At 43.4% G+C, this 15,432-nt stretch overlaps 5 protein-coding genes across 5 annotated transcripts; 1 reads left to right on the forward strand and 4 right to left on the reverse strand.

Annotated features, from left to right (window-relative positions):
• Nucleotides 1-743: 743 nt before the first annotated feature.
• Nucleotides 744-1,837, reverse strand: LACBIDRAFT_333279 (uncharacterized protein; the record flags this gene model as incomplete). Its single annotated transcript, XM_001887924.1, has 5 exons — nt 744-748; nt 825-956; nt 990-1,023; nt 1,076-1,431; nt 1,495-1,837. 5 exons carry the CDS (start codon nt 1,835-1,837, stop codon nt 744-746), a joined length of 870 nt encoding a protein of 289 aa, XP_001887959.1.
• A 218-nt stretch (nt 1,838-2,055) lies between these two features.
• On the forward strand, nt 2,056-3,884 carry LACBIDRAFT_333280 (uncharacterized protein; the record flags this gene model as incomplete). Its single annotated transcript, XM_001887887.1, has 7 exons — nt 2,056-2,643; nt 2,690-2,938; nt 3,188-3,497; nt 3,542-3,578; nt 3,628-3,655; nt 3,756-3,760; nt 3,851-3,884. The coding sequence occupies 7 exons, from the start codon at nt 2,056-2,058 to the stop codon at nt 3,882-3,884; spliced, it is 1,251 nt and encodes a 416-aa protein (XP_001887922.1).
• Nucleotides 3,885-4,660: 776 nt separating this feature from the next.
• Nucleotides 4,661-8,670, reverse strand: LACBIDRAFT_333281 (uncharacterized protein; the record flags this gene model as incomplete). Its single annotated transcript, XM_001887925.1, has 11 exons — nt 4,661-4,713; nt 4,793-4,841; nt 5,240-5,276; nt 5,310-5,321; nt 5,425-5,534; nt 5,589-6,158; nt 6,210-6,305; nt 6,364-7,549; nt 7,796-8,356; nt 8,389-8,450; nt 8,584-8,670. The coding sequence occupies 11 exons, from the start codon at nt 8,668-8,670 to the stop codon at nt 4,661-4,663; spliced, it is 2,823 nt and encodes a 940-aa protein (XP_001887960.1).
• Nucleotides 8,671-9,321: 651 nt separating this feature from the next.
• Nucleotides 9,322-12,463, reverse strand: LACBIDRAFT_333282 (uncharacterized protein; the record flags this gene model as incomplete). Its single annotated transcript, XM_001887926.1, has 10 exons — nt 9,322-9,671; nt 9,723-9,761; nt 9,813-10,120; nt 10,177-10,248; nt 10,299-10,395; nt 11,161-11,276; nt 11,418-11,658; nt 11,756-11,858; nt 11,882-12,039; nt 12,271-12,463. The coding sequence occupies 10 exons, from the start codon at nt 12,461-12,463 to the stop codon at nt 9,322-9,324; spliced, it is 1,677 nt and encodes a 558-aa protein (XP_001887961.1).
• Nucleotides 12,464-12,668: 205 nt separating this feature from the next.
• Nucleotides 12,669-12,922, reverse strand: LACBIDRAFT_310974 (uncharacterized protein; the record flags this gene model as incomplete). The annotated part of the gene is made up of 2 exons (XM_001887927.1): nt 12,669-12,686; nt 12,743-12,922. 2 exons carry the CDS (start codon nt 12,920-12,922, stop codon nt 12,669-12,671), a joined length of 198 nt encoding a protein of 65 aa, XP_001887962.1.
• Nucleotides 12,923-15,432: the final 2,510 nt, after the last annotated feature.

The raw sequence follows: 15,432 nt of genomic DNA on the forward strand, positions 1-15,432 counted from the left end.
TGAAGCGCCGGTACACATATGAAAAGTGCAATGAAATCTCCTAGGAATAAGAATGAAATATCCATTGAAAGCGCCAGGCATCCAAATGAGAAGCACAATGAGATATCCTGGGTTTAGCAATGAAATATCCAATGAAAGCACCAGGTATATCTATGAAAAGTGCAATGAAATATCCTAGGAACAAGAATGAAATATCCATTGAAAGCGCCAGGCATTCAGATGAAAAGCACAATGAAATATCCTGGGGCTAACAATGAAATATCCAATGAAAGCGCCAGATATATATATGAAAACTCCAATGAAATGTCCTGGAGCTAAGAATGAAATATATATTGAAAGCACCAGGCTTTCATATGAAAAGCAAAATGAGATATCCAGAGATAATGAATGAAATATTGCAGGAAATCACAATACAATATTAATGAGATCACTTAGGCCATTTAATGAAAAAACCAAATGAAATACACAGGGAACTTAATGAATGAAAATACTAGACAAAATAATGAGTTGTCTCATTGAACCTCTAGGCATTATACACATCGCCTTCCAGGCATGTGTCTGGTTTTTATCATAAGAGTGTATACCACTAGTGTCCATTCCCAGACGCATTCCGTATTTGGCATGGAAGCCATGCAGGCCGTAATAGCATGGGATATTTCTTTACACGCCGCGTAACCAGGCCCTTGTCAAGCCAGAAATGGAGCGGAAGAAATGAATGAGGAAATATATCCCAATCTGGAAGCTCAGACTTGAAGGAAAAAAAATAAAGACAGTATATTGGTCAGCAGATATATGTGGACCCACATCGACATTCCACCACATACCAGCTGTGTTTGGTTCGTCATAAATTTGTTCTTCAAAGTCGCCAGCACAGTGATACTTCTGGACCGCATTCCACATGGCCATTGGTGCTAAGGACTCGTCTTGGATAATCGATAAGATCCATTCCCATGGATCTCAATATTCAAAGGCAAATATATATTCTTTACCCTGGTATAATGCAGTCACAATGTCATGCTTGAACTATCAAAAGTCATCAGAAGCGATAAGCAATGGCCGCGTGGTTTCTGCTCACCTGAACAAAGTATTTACAAGCCTTGGAAAGGACATTGTCCATTTCTGTAAAGTTCTTAATAGTAAGATGGCTTCCTTCCGCCCAATTGGAATTGAGGCCGGCTAGTTGCTTGTTGATGATCCACTTGGGTAACAAACCCATTATAGCCGTCTCTGTGTATTCAAAATCACCAAGGTTTTTGAATGGAGCCCAAGGATGAGGCTCGGGCTGGGGCATGTAAGTTGGACATTCTGAATGAGAAACTGGGTTCGCGTGATTCAGGGCAATTATCTTTGTGGTCGGATCCCATGAATGAGGATGCGGAATAATTTTAATGTATTCCTGTGGTAGATGGGGTCCGTACATGGTCTCACGGCCTGCCAAATTCCAAGTAATAATTTTGAAAAGGCATTAAAGAAGGAAAGAAGGAGTGAGCATACCATTAGTAGGCTCTTGAGTATTCAACTCTGGTGACGGATAATCAACGTCCATGGGCACTAAGCTAGACCCTTCAACAAATTCATTGTTGGCACCAAAATCCACACGAGAACTTAAGGGTATTGCTGGCAAGGTCAATGGTGTCGCATCGACTTGAATTTCATTGGGATTTGAATGTGTGCGCTCCGGAAGTTCTTTCCTGATCATCGAAGTTTTCTTACACCAAGCTTCATGCTTATCGAAACCTTGCGCACTTCGATAGGTCTTGCAATAGCGGCATTTCCGCTCAAGCCTCTCAACTTGGAGCTTCCCGGACTTTGTAGAATGTGTTGAACGACGTGGCATTAGTAGGAAAGTTCGTACAAGTCGACTTAGAACAGGAAGCCGACGCCGCGGCCCCACTGATTATTTGGTTGGCATAATGTGTCACTTTGCGTCATTTTATTAGAAGTTCACAGGTACAAACTGTCAAGGTGGAGCAGCCCCACAAATTTTGAGATGCTGGAATATATAATGGGGACCTTTGAGCAAAACAACAACCCAATCGATTCTACTCACTCACAATGACACCGTGGGCGCAGTCACATGATCATTCCAACTCCCCAGCCCCCTCGAATTCCAAGAACGTGCTGGTGCTCAGCACGGACACTTCCCGAGCCAACTTGTTCAAGGTGACTCTGATAGTTGCATTGCGCGACGTTGAACTGACATCATGTGATCATGTCTCGGAGATTGCCCAGCAGTACGAAGTTGACAAGAACGCTGCCCAAGCCAAATTGGATCGTCTCAGTCGCAAGTTTGCGGATATCACCAACGACGAGGACGACAACTCCAGCCATCAGCCCAAACATCGCCGAACTCGCCATGAGTCTCCGCCTGTGGATCCGGATGATGAAATAGATGCTACCAATCGCACCGTCACTGACGAACATTTTGTCTACCAAGCTGGACACAAATTCTTCCTTATCTGCGCTCCATGGATTCGATCAGGAGAGGATCTCTTCGATACTGACATCGACGAGCACTACAATGCGGCCGAGAGATTTGAGAATGACAAGAAGAAGGTGCAGGGTCAAATCCACGAGATTCTCGACCTTCTCCAGGAGAAGATTGAGCAGGATGCCTTGCGTCAGAGGTGGCTCAGACGACAGGTCAGTTCTGTTCGTATTTTGTAACTTTATACTCACTTGTGTCTAGTTTATGAACGGCCTCAAACCACAAAGATACAATACTGCCACCCGAATTCGCCACTGCTGCGCGTTGATCCTCGGTGCCTCCGAGATTGATCTCCTCCAAGCAGACATCAGGAAGGCCAAGTTTCATGAGGACATCGGATGGGTGAGCGAGACTGGACAGTATTCAAGTGTCGATGTTCCGATCCTTCATAAGGATTGGCATGGTGGGTACTTGCTTTCTTCTGTCTTTCTCAATCCTAAGCTTATGGGGGTGAGTCTCAAGTTCATTTCTCATACTTATGTTTAGGGGAACTCATTCTTGATTCAGATCTAAATCACCCTCATTCGTGGGCCCATCGCTGGAAAACTTTTCATGAACGGCCAATCACTTCATCCCCAAACCGAGACGATGGCTCATATTCATAACATATGCAACATCACACCCGGTGCTATTGCTACGTGTGGTATGCTAGTACGTCACTTTTACATATTTTATATCATCCATAACATCCTTCCTTAGGCTCGCTGGGCTCTTTCGAGTGACGACGCTCTTCAGGAGGTGGGCTCGAACACTGGTATACGTTATTTCAACGACTTCGAGGAATACCTAACGATTCTCGAGACTGGCCTTCAACAAAGGAAGAAGAGCATTCTCAACATCATCAAGCAGTGGGACGAGAAGATATTCCAGAACTCTGAATCAAGTCTTGTAATGGGGGTCAAGAATGACGAGAGCTGTGGCTTGAAAAGGGCAATGGAACTCTTAGCTGCTGATTCAGAAGAGGAAGAAGACCAGATGGAAGACCAGGACGGAAATGGGAATGCTGGCAGTGAGGCAACACCAGTCTAGTACCTGCCATTATGTAGTGCACAGCCAGCTCGAAATGCATTGATTTCACGTTCTCTTTGGTGTGAGACCTAAATATTATGCTCGAAATCCGGGGATACATTCCGGTCCAGATTGTGGTTCATCAACCTGACACCGAGGGTAAGCTCTGCTATACACTTGCCGTGTTCAAATGTTTGGTCAGGAGATATAATTACCATAATCACTGGCTTGTTCTCTCAGCATTCAAATGTTTGAACAGGGTAGGTAAGTACCATAATTACGGACATGTCTTCTCCGTGCTCAAATGTTTTACCAGGAGAAGTAACTAGTATAACCACTAATACACCCAATCAGTACTAAAATGTTTGACCACAGCGGTAATTACTGATCCAAGAGAGGGGGTCTATCACACCCATATGCACGTTCTGTGGCTGAAATACATCCCGAAATACTGATGACCTGATGCACACATATAAGCACCATATTGGCACATCTAGGTTTTTCTCGGATTTTCCGACATACCAACTACCTACTCGAAAAAATTGCCATGAACTTCGAAAACAGGGATACTTTCAAATTTCAAATGACTATTGTGAAAGATACCTCAATTTTTTCTCTAAATGACACAGAGTGACGGAATCAACACCACCAAACAGTTACCAAATAGAGTATTAGAACTTAGCGCTGGATACGCTTTACAATACACATTTTGTGGCGATGGTAACAGATTTCATGAGGAATAACTTTACATTGTTCTAATACAAATGGATAGTGAAAGGTATAAAGAAGAACTTACAAAGTCAAGCTAAGCATCAACCAATAAGCAGAAAACTAGCAAGTAACTAGTCCAGCACCCAACTTAAGCATGATGCATGATGTGTTATGTGTGTCTAATGCATTCAATGACTCTTCATATATGTGGAACTGAATGTTTGCGAGCAGTGTGATAATTACAAGAGGCTTGGAAATGGAGACGCAACATGATACATTAACGCAACGGACCCATCACTATGTCACATTCAGCTGTGGCCGCATGTGAGGGCATCAGTGGCATTTTCTGAGGGAGCCTCCAGGCTTGTAGCACTGAGGCTCGGGGCCAGGTCAGCAGGCGGTCCGACATTCTGGGCATGACACTTTGATGTCATGTGAAACCTCAAAGGCCAATTATTTGGCAAGGAAGAATTGGCCTTCAAGGTCATAATCACTCATGGCACTCCCTGCTAAATCCTAATCAAGAATGCCATCGGGGGACAGACCTCAGTGTCCCAGCACTCCTGAGTGCCTGGCGCTACTTACTGTCCCAGCACTCCTGAGTACTCAACACTACTCTGTGACAATCAGAAGGCTGTCAGCACATAAATATGCCAGTGATTTCACCAATTATAGCGTATTCTGTATATGTATGTCAGGCTAAAAAAGACAATGATGATATCCATTTTTACAAGCTGACAGTGGAGCTGTACACTAGAATTGAGTGTACAGCACCCACTGGACTTGACTACATATCAGGTGTATGCTGGCAGGCTCGTTGGTGGTGTATCGGAAAAACCAATCCTGCCACCCTACCACCCCGCATACAGTTCCACCCAGTACTTTATTGTGCCCTACCTATTCCTGTCAGACTCCAGTCATTCCTGCGGATTCCGGTGGAATGGGACTGGACTCCAGCGGAATCCGCAGGAATGGGATCACAATCCACCATAAATAGATACAACAGATACAATTTTTCTCTTTTCTACATACATTTACACTAGTATACACTTCTGCACACTTCTCTTTACTGTAGTACACTAATATACACTTCTGCACACACTAAGATTGCACACTGTTATTAGTTATCCTCATCATCTTGAACATCTTCATCTAAACCCAAGTTTTCCTCTTCATCTCCATCTGATTTCTTCATCTCCTGTTTGTGGATGACATACTTTGTGTGATAGAATAACATGGTGTGTAAAAACCAGTTAAAATTTCCTGGTGTCATACATTTGAGAATTGATTGATAACCACCAAGCCATGCATTGAGTTGTTCGCAAACCTAAAAGATTTATAGTATTGAGCTGATATTTAATGAAAATAAATCATTGATTACCTGTGTATTGAAAGCTTGCTTCAAATATGGTCGTCCATTCTTATCATAGGCCATAACTACAAGATTTGGAGCAGATCCATCTCCAGGTGAAGGATTACAGTATTTCCGACATAGGAAGTCTGCCACTCGATGATTGATATAGTGATAGGCATCCACAATAAATCTAGTAGTCCTTTTCCAAATCTCCCAACTTCCATTTGCTACTGTTGTTGCAAGCACTTGACAACCTTTATCAATACAGATATAATCAGGCCTTGATTCTTCTGTTGGATAAACCTTTGCTAGAAAGTTCAAAATATTGGTTGGTGATTCTGAATTTGGAAACTTGGCCCATGCAATAACAACACCACAAGGTGCGCAAATAGTTTCAACACAGTAGAATCTAGCCGCACGAAAGTAATTTGGAGGTGGCTGTGGTTCTTCATTTGGTTCATCATGTTGTTGGGGATTTGGTCCTCTGTGATGGGGCTCCCAAGGATTATTCTCCCCAGGGTGTTGTAACATCCGGCAAACTCCAGCCTGGTTGTGGTGTTTGCTGTTCTTTGTATGTTTATGCCACTGTGGTTGGTGCTGTTCACATGCAAGTGTTCATTCTACTCTTTGGTTATTACAGTCACGGACCAAGCATTGAGTAGCAAGCATTATGTGATGTATATCACATAGAGATCCACCATGAGAGTTAGAGAGGTCATTAGTGCAAATCTCATATGCACAGTGCTAGAAAAAATCATTGTGAACAAACAAACTCCATGAACAAAATGTAAAAGTCATTTACCTGAGGACCCATAACTATACCATCAAGAACAACCATTTTTATGTTTGGGATATCATCAGTATCCATCTCATTATCTGAAGTGACCTGAGGTGCATCAACTTCCATTTCTTCAGGAGCTGCTGCCAAAGCAGGAATATCATCATCTGTGGCATCAACACCAACAACTGCTGCTGGATTATTGAAAACCACATCACTTGTATCTTTGCGTTTTTGAGTACATTCATCACATGCATGTCCTTCTGAAGCTCTGATGACTCCATCTTCCCCCAAGAGTGAAAATGCCTGAGTAGTAACTTCTTTGATATTCAATCCATCATCAAATTCAGCATCAATTCCAGATTCTTCAGCAATTGTGCAAACAGATTGTTGAACAAATGCTTGCCAGACATGAGCTCGTGAAATTGAAATTTCTTTTGTTCCATATGTATTATTCCAGTACTCTGAGAAAGCAGATGCTGAAGCATGAAAGTTATACATAGCATTTATAGCTGCCATTGCAAATCCACGATCAGTCCAGATTGATTGGCCAATTTTTAAATATTTGGCTGAGTTAAGATAGACTCGTTTCAAAGTATTTTGAATAATTGATGTATCTTCAAATCTTTCATGATCGGCTGTGTATAATGTTTTACAGTTTGGACACTTTCCTGTAAGCACAGGGACATCTTGGTATACTCTCTGCTCTTTGATCAAAGTAACCAATGGTATGTCACTACTTTTGGTAGATTGACGCAATGATCTTGGACTACAACTCTGAGTTTCACATGCAAATGAAGGGGGGCAAATGACATAAGCTGGTTCTATCTTGCTGTGTGATAGAGGGAGTAATTTTCCTTTATAACCCCCCTTCTCATCAAATGTTGATAGTTTCAAGCAGCCAGCCAGCTTGTCAAGCTTTCCAGCAAGAAGATCAACTTTTGCCTTTTCATCTGGCTCTTGTGCAAGTTCATTTTCAGAGAATAAAGTTTCAACCCTCTTCTTTCCAAGTTTGTTTACCAGTGCATTGCTCAATGCAATTATCCATTCTGAAATCTGCACTTTGTTTTCATCACCACAAATCCGTTGTTGTTGACGAAAATGAAGATTTAATAAATCAGGATTCTCAAATAGTGTGAATGAGATTGTGAGAACAGTTGCCAAAGAAATATTAGAGCCAAAGATTGTCTGGATTGCATCACTAAATATGCTGCATGGAATATTTGGAAAAGGACGTTGCCCTGAAGAGGTAGCAGATGCCAATGAAACTAGATTTGACCAGATCAAGAGCCAGACTAAAATCCAGTGCTGGGATACAAGTGATATAGCTGATGACAAGAGCAGAAAAGTAAATCTGAAAAGGAAACTAGAACTATTGTACAAATCAGTATTTCTTCTTTCATTTACACTCCAAACACATCAAAAAGAAAAGAAAGAAAATCATAACACTACTTACTCAGAAGCTTCTTCCTCATCTGAACCCCTTGCCTCTTTCAACTTCTTGTGCTTTCTCTGCACCCGTGGTCGATCTTTATCACGATTCTTCTTCTTTGGACTGTCTGAGGCTTTCCTCTTCCCCTTGGGATCACGTCTCTTCAGCTCTCCCTCCCAATCTTTATCCTCAAGCCACTTCTTCAAGTCAGGAAAGGTCAGAGATCGACTGGTCTTAATCCCCCACAAATCCTCAGTACAGAGGCAATCTTCCAAGTCATCAAGCCAATCTCGCATATCTGGATACTCCTGTGATCGTAAAAACAATGGCTTCCAAGTTTGGTAGAACTGTGACTTGGCGATGAAAATATCAATGAAGGTGGTGATGCTGGGAACCCAGATAGCTGCATCATTAAACTGTGCCTTCCACTCAGCATCCTTGCCCAAGGCCATCACCTTAGGGGTAGCATTTGTGATGGCCTTGAACTTCTGGTAAGCAGAGCGTAACCCAGATGGTTCCAGAGAGGGAAGTTCTGTGTCAATCCCAAGATAGTCTAAGAGAAGAGCTTTGCTTTCTTTTGAAAGCCTTGAAGGACCTGTCACCTCAGATGTACTAACAGACGAAGCAAGAGACTGTCCACGAGACTCAGAAGGAACTGACAAAGAACGAGGGACAGATCCTGAATGAGAACCCAAAGAAACAGAACACTGATGGAATGATGGAGGAATTGCTGAGGCAACCATTGGGTCACAATCGTTTTCCTAGACATAATTGAAACCAAACTCAAAGAGAGCACAACCAATAAAACCTACCAAGAGAATATGAGTCACCTTACCCATCTCATCTTCCTCCCAAACAACATCCTCGTCATCCTCAACTACAATGTTATAACGCCCCATGATGGACCACTGCTTCTGATCCAAAACATAAACACGATAATTCTGATCTGAGACAAAAGTTTATTAAGCTTTGTAGATTTATAAATAATTGAATACTTACTGCGAACAGGTAGTGTTTGAGAGTCCGGTTCGGTCCGGTTTTTTGATGCCCAGGGGCGTTAACCGTAACCGTAACCGGTCTGCCTTTTCCCCAGAAGTCAAAAGACCAGACCAGACCGCAAAAAGACCGCAGACCGCGGTTTTTTGCGGTCTATAGACTGGTTTCGGTCTGCATCAGTTTTAACCGGTTTATGACCGGTCTTTAGGCCAATATTTTAAAATTATGAATCGGTAAATTTATTAACATCTCTAATAGCTTCAAAACGAGCCCAAGAACGTTAAATTCCGTTAGGAATTGGTGCTTCTATAAAATAAGTCTGGTACATCTATTATTCCCAAAAGTAATTTACATTTTAATTCATATCTCTCTCGTTTTTTTACCAAATCGTACGTTCTTGGGTGCGTTTTAAAGGGTATTTAAGGGGCTACAAAAGACCGGTCCAAACCGGTCAAGACCGGTTCACGTTAACCGGTTTTTTTGCGGTCTTTACATTTCAAAAATAAAAGACCGTAACCGCAGGTCCGGTCTTTTGCGGTCTTGGTCCGGTCAGGTTACAGTCTTTTTCCAGTCATGAGACCGGACTTCCAAATACTATGAACAGGAGAGTAGGACTTGGCAACCTTTTTCAGGAGTGGGCCCAATGTTTCGTAACAGGGGGACTTGACATTTAGAAGTGAGGTAGGATTCTGAATGATGATATCTGAAGGAGGTTGTTGCACAATTGTGACATTAATGCGACCATGGGAAAGGGGGGCTACATCTTGAAGCACATCACCAACAGGGTCACCTATGTTGAAAGAATTCCCAAGGGCACGCCCACGCAAAATGCCTCCTGTAGAACGTGAGGACCCATTGGCAGGCACTTCCTTCTCAGGAGGTGCAAGATTAGAAATATCAATATCTAGAAAGTATAATAAATAGATGAAATAAACAAAATTAATCAAAATAAAACCTTTAACCAAGCGATCATTGCCAGGAGCTTTAACAATGTCTATAAAGGGTATTAAATGAATGAAACAACAACAATAATATATTATATTACCTTCAGCCAAGGGCTCATGGTGGTTGGAACCAGACTTGGCCTGATGACGGCCTCTTGGTGGGCCAAATCGGATGACCTCCTGCTCCTCACCTCTTTCATCACCATCACTGCCCTCATCACCATCTTCCTCATCACTCTCCTCATCACCTGTTTCTTCATGTGCAGCAGTAACCGCAGGCTCATGATTGATACGAGAACGACTACTGGAAACAGTGGGGGCAGGGGGGAGGAAAGAAGAAGTAGATGAGTGACCAGTATGCTTTGGAGGTGCAACAGATGTGCCAGAAGCTTCAAGAGCTTGTTCAACACTATCAATTTAATATAATAAATATTAATCACATAAAAATAAAAGAAAGAAGCTCACGGTGTCAGACTGGCTGGGACACCCTTATCATCCTCAACCTTGTCCCTGGCTGCTCGCTGGGCACCTGTCATCCTGAATAGAATGATTAATATGCAAGTACTGGTATCAGAAAGGCTACACACCTTGCTTTTTTCCCCTTCTTGCCACCAGTCTTTCCCTTGCCCTTCCCAACCTCTGGTTCTCCCTCAATACTCTCCTCACCATCACTCTTGGTGTTGGCTTTGGCGCGTTGGATTTTTTTGCCTCAGTGTTAGACTGGCCACGTTTCTGGCCTCGCTTGGGAGGAGAATTCACCCCAGCTTGTAAGGAACGAAGCTCTCTTGCACTCATGATGGAAGAGAGCAAGGTTAGAAGGTAAAAAGTGAAGTGGGACAGCAAGAACAAAGGATGAGGGGAAGAAAGATGTGGGGGGAAAGAAAGAAAGACGTGAGAGGAAAGAATGGCCACCAGACCTTTAGGGTTCAGGGTTTGAAACTTCCATTTTGGGAAATTTGAACTAAATTTAGAATGCTATGAAAAATCTACACCAAGTGCTACGAAACTCTACATTACATACTATACTCAAGCCAGCTAGTTGTAATGTTAAAAAGAGAAGGGGGGGCATCGTCGTTTGGTCCAGTTGTGTAAAAAAGCGAAGAGGGGAGGGACATTCGCGCTCATGGCGCATGCTCACAGGGTTCGTGGATGTGGGTGCGCATGGGCGTTGTCGTTTAGTCTAGTTGTGGTGTAAAAAAGCGAAGGGGGGAGGGATGTTGGCGCTCACAGGGGGTCATGGATGTGGGTGCACGTGGGCGTTGTTGTTTCGTCCAGTTGTGGTGTAAAAAAGCGAAGAGGAGAGGGATGTTGGTGCTCACAGGTGGTCGGTTGATGTGGGCGTGCATGGGCGTTGTCGTTTGGTCCAGTTGTGGTGTAAAAAAGCGAAGGGGGGAGGGATGTTGGCGATCATGGGAGTTGTGGGTGTTTGGTTGACGTGGGCGCACTCACGGAGGTCGTGGATGTGGGGGATGGGGGTAGATGGAAATGGGGAGGGACAGGGATGGGATGGTAGAGGAAGGGGGAAGGGAGCAAGGGGGAGGGACATCGTCCCGTTGTCATGGGCGCTGGGCATCGTTTCGTGGGCACTGGCGGTGTAGGTGGGCACTGGGCGCTGTTTCGTGTCCGCGGGGTGTTGTTTCGCGTCCGTTGGTGGTGTATGTGGGTGCTGGGCTTCGTTTCATGGGCAGCGTGTTGTTTTCGTATACGCTGGGGTGATTTTGTGGGCGGTGGGGAGTTTTCGTGGATGGGGTGTGCCGTTGTGCAGTTGTGGGCACTGGGCGGCCATTGTGGTCACTGGGTGGGGTGTTTTCATGGGCGAGGTGGTGCCGTGGATGTTGTTTTGGGAGTGCTGGGGTGGTTTGAGGGTGGGGTGGTGCCGTCGTGGGGTGTTCTTGTTGTCTTGGGTTGGCCATTGTGTAGAAATTGTATCCGTGGGGGCCTCGAGACCTGTTGCCGTCGTTTGGGTGCCACGTCGCTGACTGCGACATGGCACCTGGTTTTTGTGTTGAGAGACGAGGGAGGAGAGGGTGTTGTGGGTGCTTACCTGGTTCGTGTGCCGTGGTGACGTGGCACAGCGTTGTGGTGTTGGCAACGTTGTTGGATGTCAGGTGAGCAGCGTGGTGGTCGATGTGAGCCCCCTCACGTCGCTTAGCCCATGGCGGGCACTCACAACGTGAGGGGGGCGGTTACGTGGAGCGACAACGGTGGTGGTGGGAGGAGAGAGGGTTGTGTTTGGATGAGCGTGAAAGCCGTTGCCAAACAATTGTTTGTTTGGCAATGGGCTTGTGCCAAACAACCAGATTCCGGTTCCATTCCGTTTTTGCCAATCTGGGGTCCATTCCGGTCACAATTCCGGAATGCAGAAATTCCGCCGGAATGGTAAAGCACCGGAATGATGAAAATAGCAGGCCTCCCTGCTAAATTTCACTCCTCCGGAATCCACAGGAATCCACAGGAATGACCGGAATCCTGCAGGAATTAGGGGGGCACTGATAAGACCTCACTGATACACCCACTCCGATGACCACCTCTCAGATGTGTGGCTCAAGCGTAACACACGTCGAATGGCCATCGGCAGAGATGGCACCAGAAGCAAGTAAGACAGCATAAGAGCAGCTATGAGACAGACGGCGTTCAGCCGTTTACGTTGGAGAGCCTCTGCTTTGTGGGGTTTAAAGTGGTTGGCTATGGCTGCAAGTGTTGAGGATATAAGAGATTGCGACGAGGGTTTCTTGGTGGGTAATGGTGGCATGCTTGAAGTCCTGAGAAATAGTGAGCTGGAGAACGGGCTTTTATGCATGTCAATGTCGCGGTCATTTGCAGCAGTGCGGCAATGGTTAGACTCGCAAGCCAGTCACGCTCGCAAGCTCTTTGTCACAATAATCACAGGACGTTACGTGTTACTTACGGGCCTTATCGCACATTCCGCGATGAGCAAACACAAGGAACCAGTGTTGTCATTGACCTGGGTCTGACTGGGTCAGTCAAAGGGTCAGTCAAAAAAGGGGGGTCAAGTCAATAGAATACTTACCAACCCTTTTTCCAATTTCGCAGTTGAAGCTTCGGGATATACTAAAAAAGGTCGGCATGAGCTATCTTGCAAGTGCGCCATCATGGATTGACTCAGGCCGGCACTCTTCCCTTCTGCAAGCTTCATGATCTGCTGCTTGCTTAGCTCAGATGTACATGCCGACACGATATTTTTTAGCATGTGTGTGTTTGTTCTGGAAATTTATGTCAGAGTGGTTCCACAGATGCGACTTTGAGGGCATGACAGCTTACAGATTTCAGCGCTTCAGCGCTTCAGCACTCATGCCCTCCCACTTTGAGCTAGCATATTCGGTACCCCTTCCGTGTCCAATGTCATTATTGCTACACTTGTCTTGACGCTTGTACTAGGTACTACGTTGTCCTGAATTACATTATGTCATCATGGTCAACGTGACTTCTGCATGACATTGACCCCTTGACCTTTTTTGACTGACCCTTGATGGGTGGTATACACTTTTATGATAAAAACCAGACATATGCCTGGAGGGCGATGTGTATAATGCCTAGAGGTTCAATGAGATCACATATCTCATTGTTCTAGGATATTTCATTGCGATTTTCATATGGATACCTGGTGCTTTCAATATATATTTCATTCTCAACCCCAGGATATTTCATTGCAATTTTCATATGGACACCTGGCTCTTTCAATATATATTTCATTCTCAACCCCAGGATATTTCATTGCAATTTTCATATGGATACTGGGCACTTTCATTAGATATTTCATTGTGTATAATGCCTAGAGGTTCAATGAGACAACTCATTATTTTGTCTAGTATTTTCATTCATTAAGTTCCCTGTGTATTTCATTTGGTTTTTTCATTAAATGGCCTAAGTGATCTCATTAATATTGTATTGTGATTTCCTGCAATATTTCATTCATTATCTCTGGATATCTCATTTTGCTTTTCATATGAAAGCCTGGTGCTTTCAATATATATTTCATTCTTAGCTCCAGGACATTTCATTGGAGTTTTCATATATATATCTGGCGCTTTCATTGGATATTTCATTGTTAGCCCCAGGATATTTCATTGTGCTTTTCATCTGAATGCCTGGCGCTTTCAATGGATATTTCATTCTTGTTCCTAGGATATTTCATTGCACTTTTCATAGATATACCTGGTGCTTTCATTGGATATTTCATTGCTAAACCCAGGATATCTCATTGTGCTTCTCATTTGGATGCCTGGCGCTTTCAATGGATATTTCATTCTTATTCCTAGGAGATTTCATTGCACTTTTCATATGTGTACCTGGCGCTTTCAATGAATATTTCATTTTTAGTGGCAGCTGACCTTTCAGGGTCCAGGGTGCATTTCCAAATGTAAAATGGCAATAAAATCAGGAAAAATTAGGGCTCATTGCTGATCATCATGTTGTAACATTGTCAGGGTCCAGGGTCCAGTTCCAAATATGGTAATATATCCAAAAATAGCGGAAATATTGAATATATATATAAATGGTGTACAGAACATCAGGCACTGCCTTCAGGGTCCACTTCAGGTTCCATCCCAAAAGGGAAATATCACCTGGTTTGACCAAAAAGTGAAGAAAACCAACTGGAGAATGATTTTACCTATCAGGGTCCATGTAATGGGATGTTGGGATGATGGTCACATGACCAATTACCAAAAATGGTCAAAAAACAAAAGTTGTAGCCCTACACTGTAGCTTCCTGAATCTGTTCGAATTATGTTCTGAAGTGCTCCCGTTGTGGAGATATGAGGTAAAGGAATCCCAAAAGTGTCGTGTTTTTTTTTTTTGTTTTTTGCATTTTTCTCCATGAAAACAAAACCAAACAATATGATTTCAGTATATTTAGAAAGCTAAAAGAAAGGGCTACAACTATTGTATCGTGGGGAAAATGACCAAAAAAGGAATCAGATATAGACTACCAAGTTTACTGATAGACTACAAAAAAGTCGGACTCAACTACAAAGTTTACTGATACACTACATAAGACTACAAAAGTCAGACATAGACTACAAATTTTACTGATACACTACAAAAGACTACAAAAGTTGGACTTAGACTACAAAGTTAGGGTTAGGGCTAAAAGGTTATCCAAAGTCAACCTAGCCCATCCATCCCATACATGGCACATATTTGATGGGGAAATGGCTGGGGAATATACAGATACATTGCAGGGACTCTATTCCATGTCTAGTTTGAGGAATCATATGCAAAAGAGAGCATGAGAGCCTTTAGAAAAGGCACTTTTTTAGACTACAAAAGTTTGTAGTGTCTGCTTTTGTCATCAGAAAAGTTTGTAGTGTCCGCTTTTTTATTGGAAAAGTTTGTAGTGTCTGCTTTTTCATTTGAAAAAGTGTGTAGTGTCCGCTTTTTTAGACTACAAAAGTTTGTAGTTGACATGTAGGTTATGGTGTCCTTGGCCCTGTCTAGGTTATGGGGATGAGGTTGAAGGATTGACATGATCTTACATATTGCCAGTGCTTCAGCATTAGTTTTTGACATCATGCACAAGTTGTCTTTCACATTAGGAAAGGCTATTCTAAGCTTTTCATATTGATACCTACTGTCTTATCTCAAAACATAATAAGTTCATGTGGGGATATGGCTGAAGGATTGCCATGACTTTACATATTGCTATTGCCACATCATCAGTTTTTCACATCATGCCCAAGTTGGCTTTCACACTGTCTG

The sequence above is a fragment of the Laccaria bicolor genome, genomic scaffold, assembly GCF_000143565.1.
Source record: "Laccaria bicolor S238N-H82 LACBIscaffold_49 genomic scaffold, whole genome shotgun sequence".
Classification (NCBI taxonomy): Eukaryota; Fungi; Basidiomycota; class Agaricomycetes; order Agaricales; family Hydnangiaceae; genus Laccaria; species Laccaria bicolor.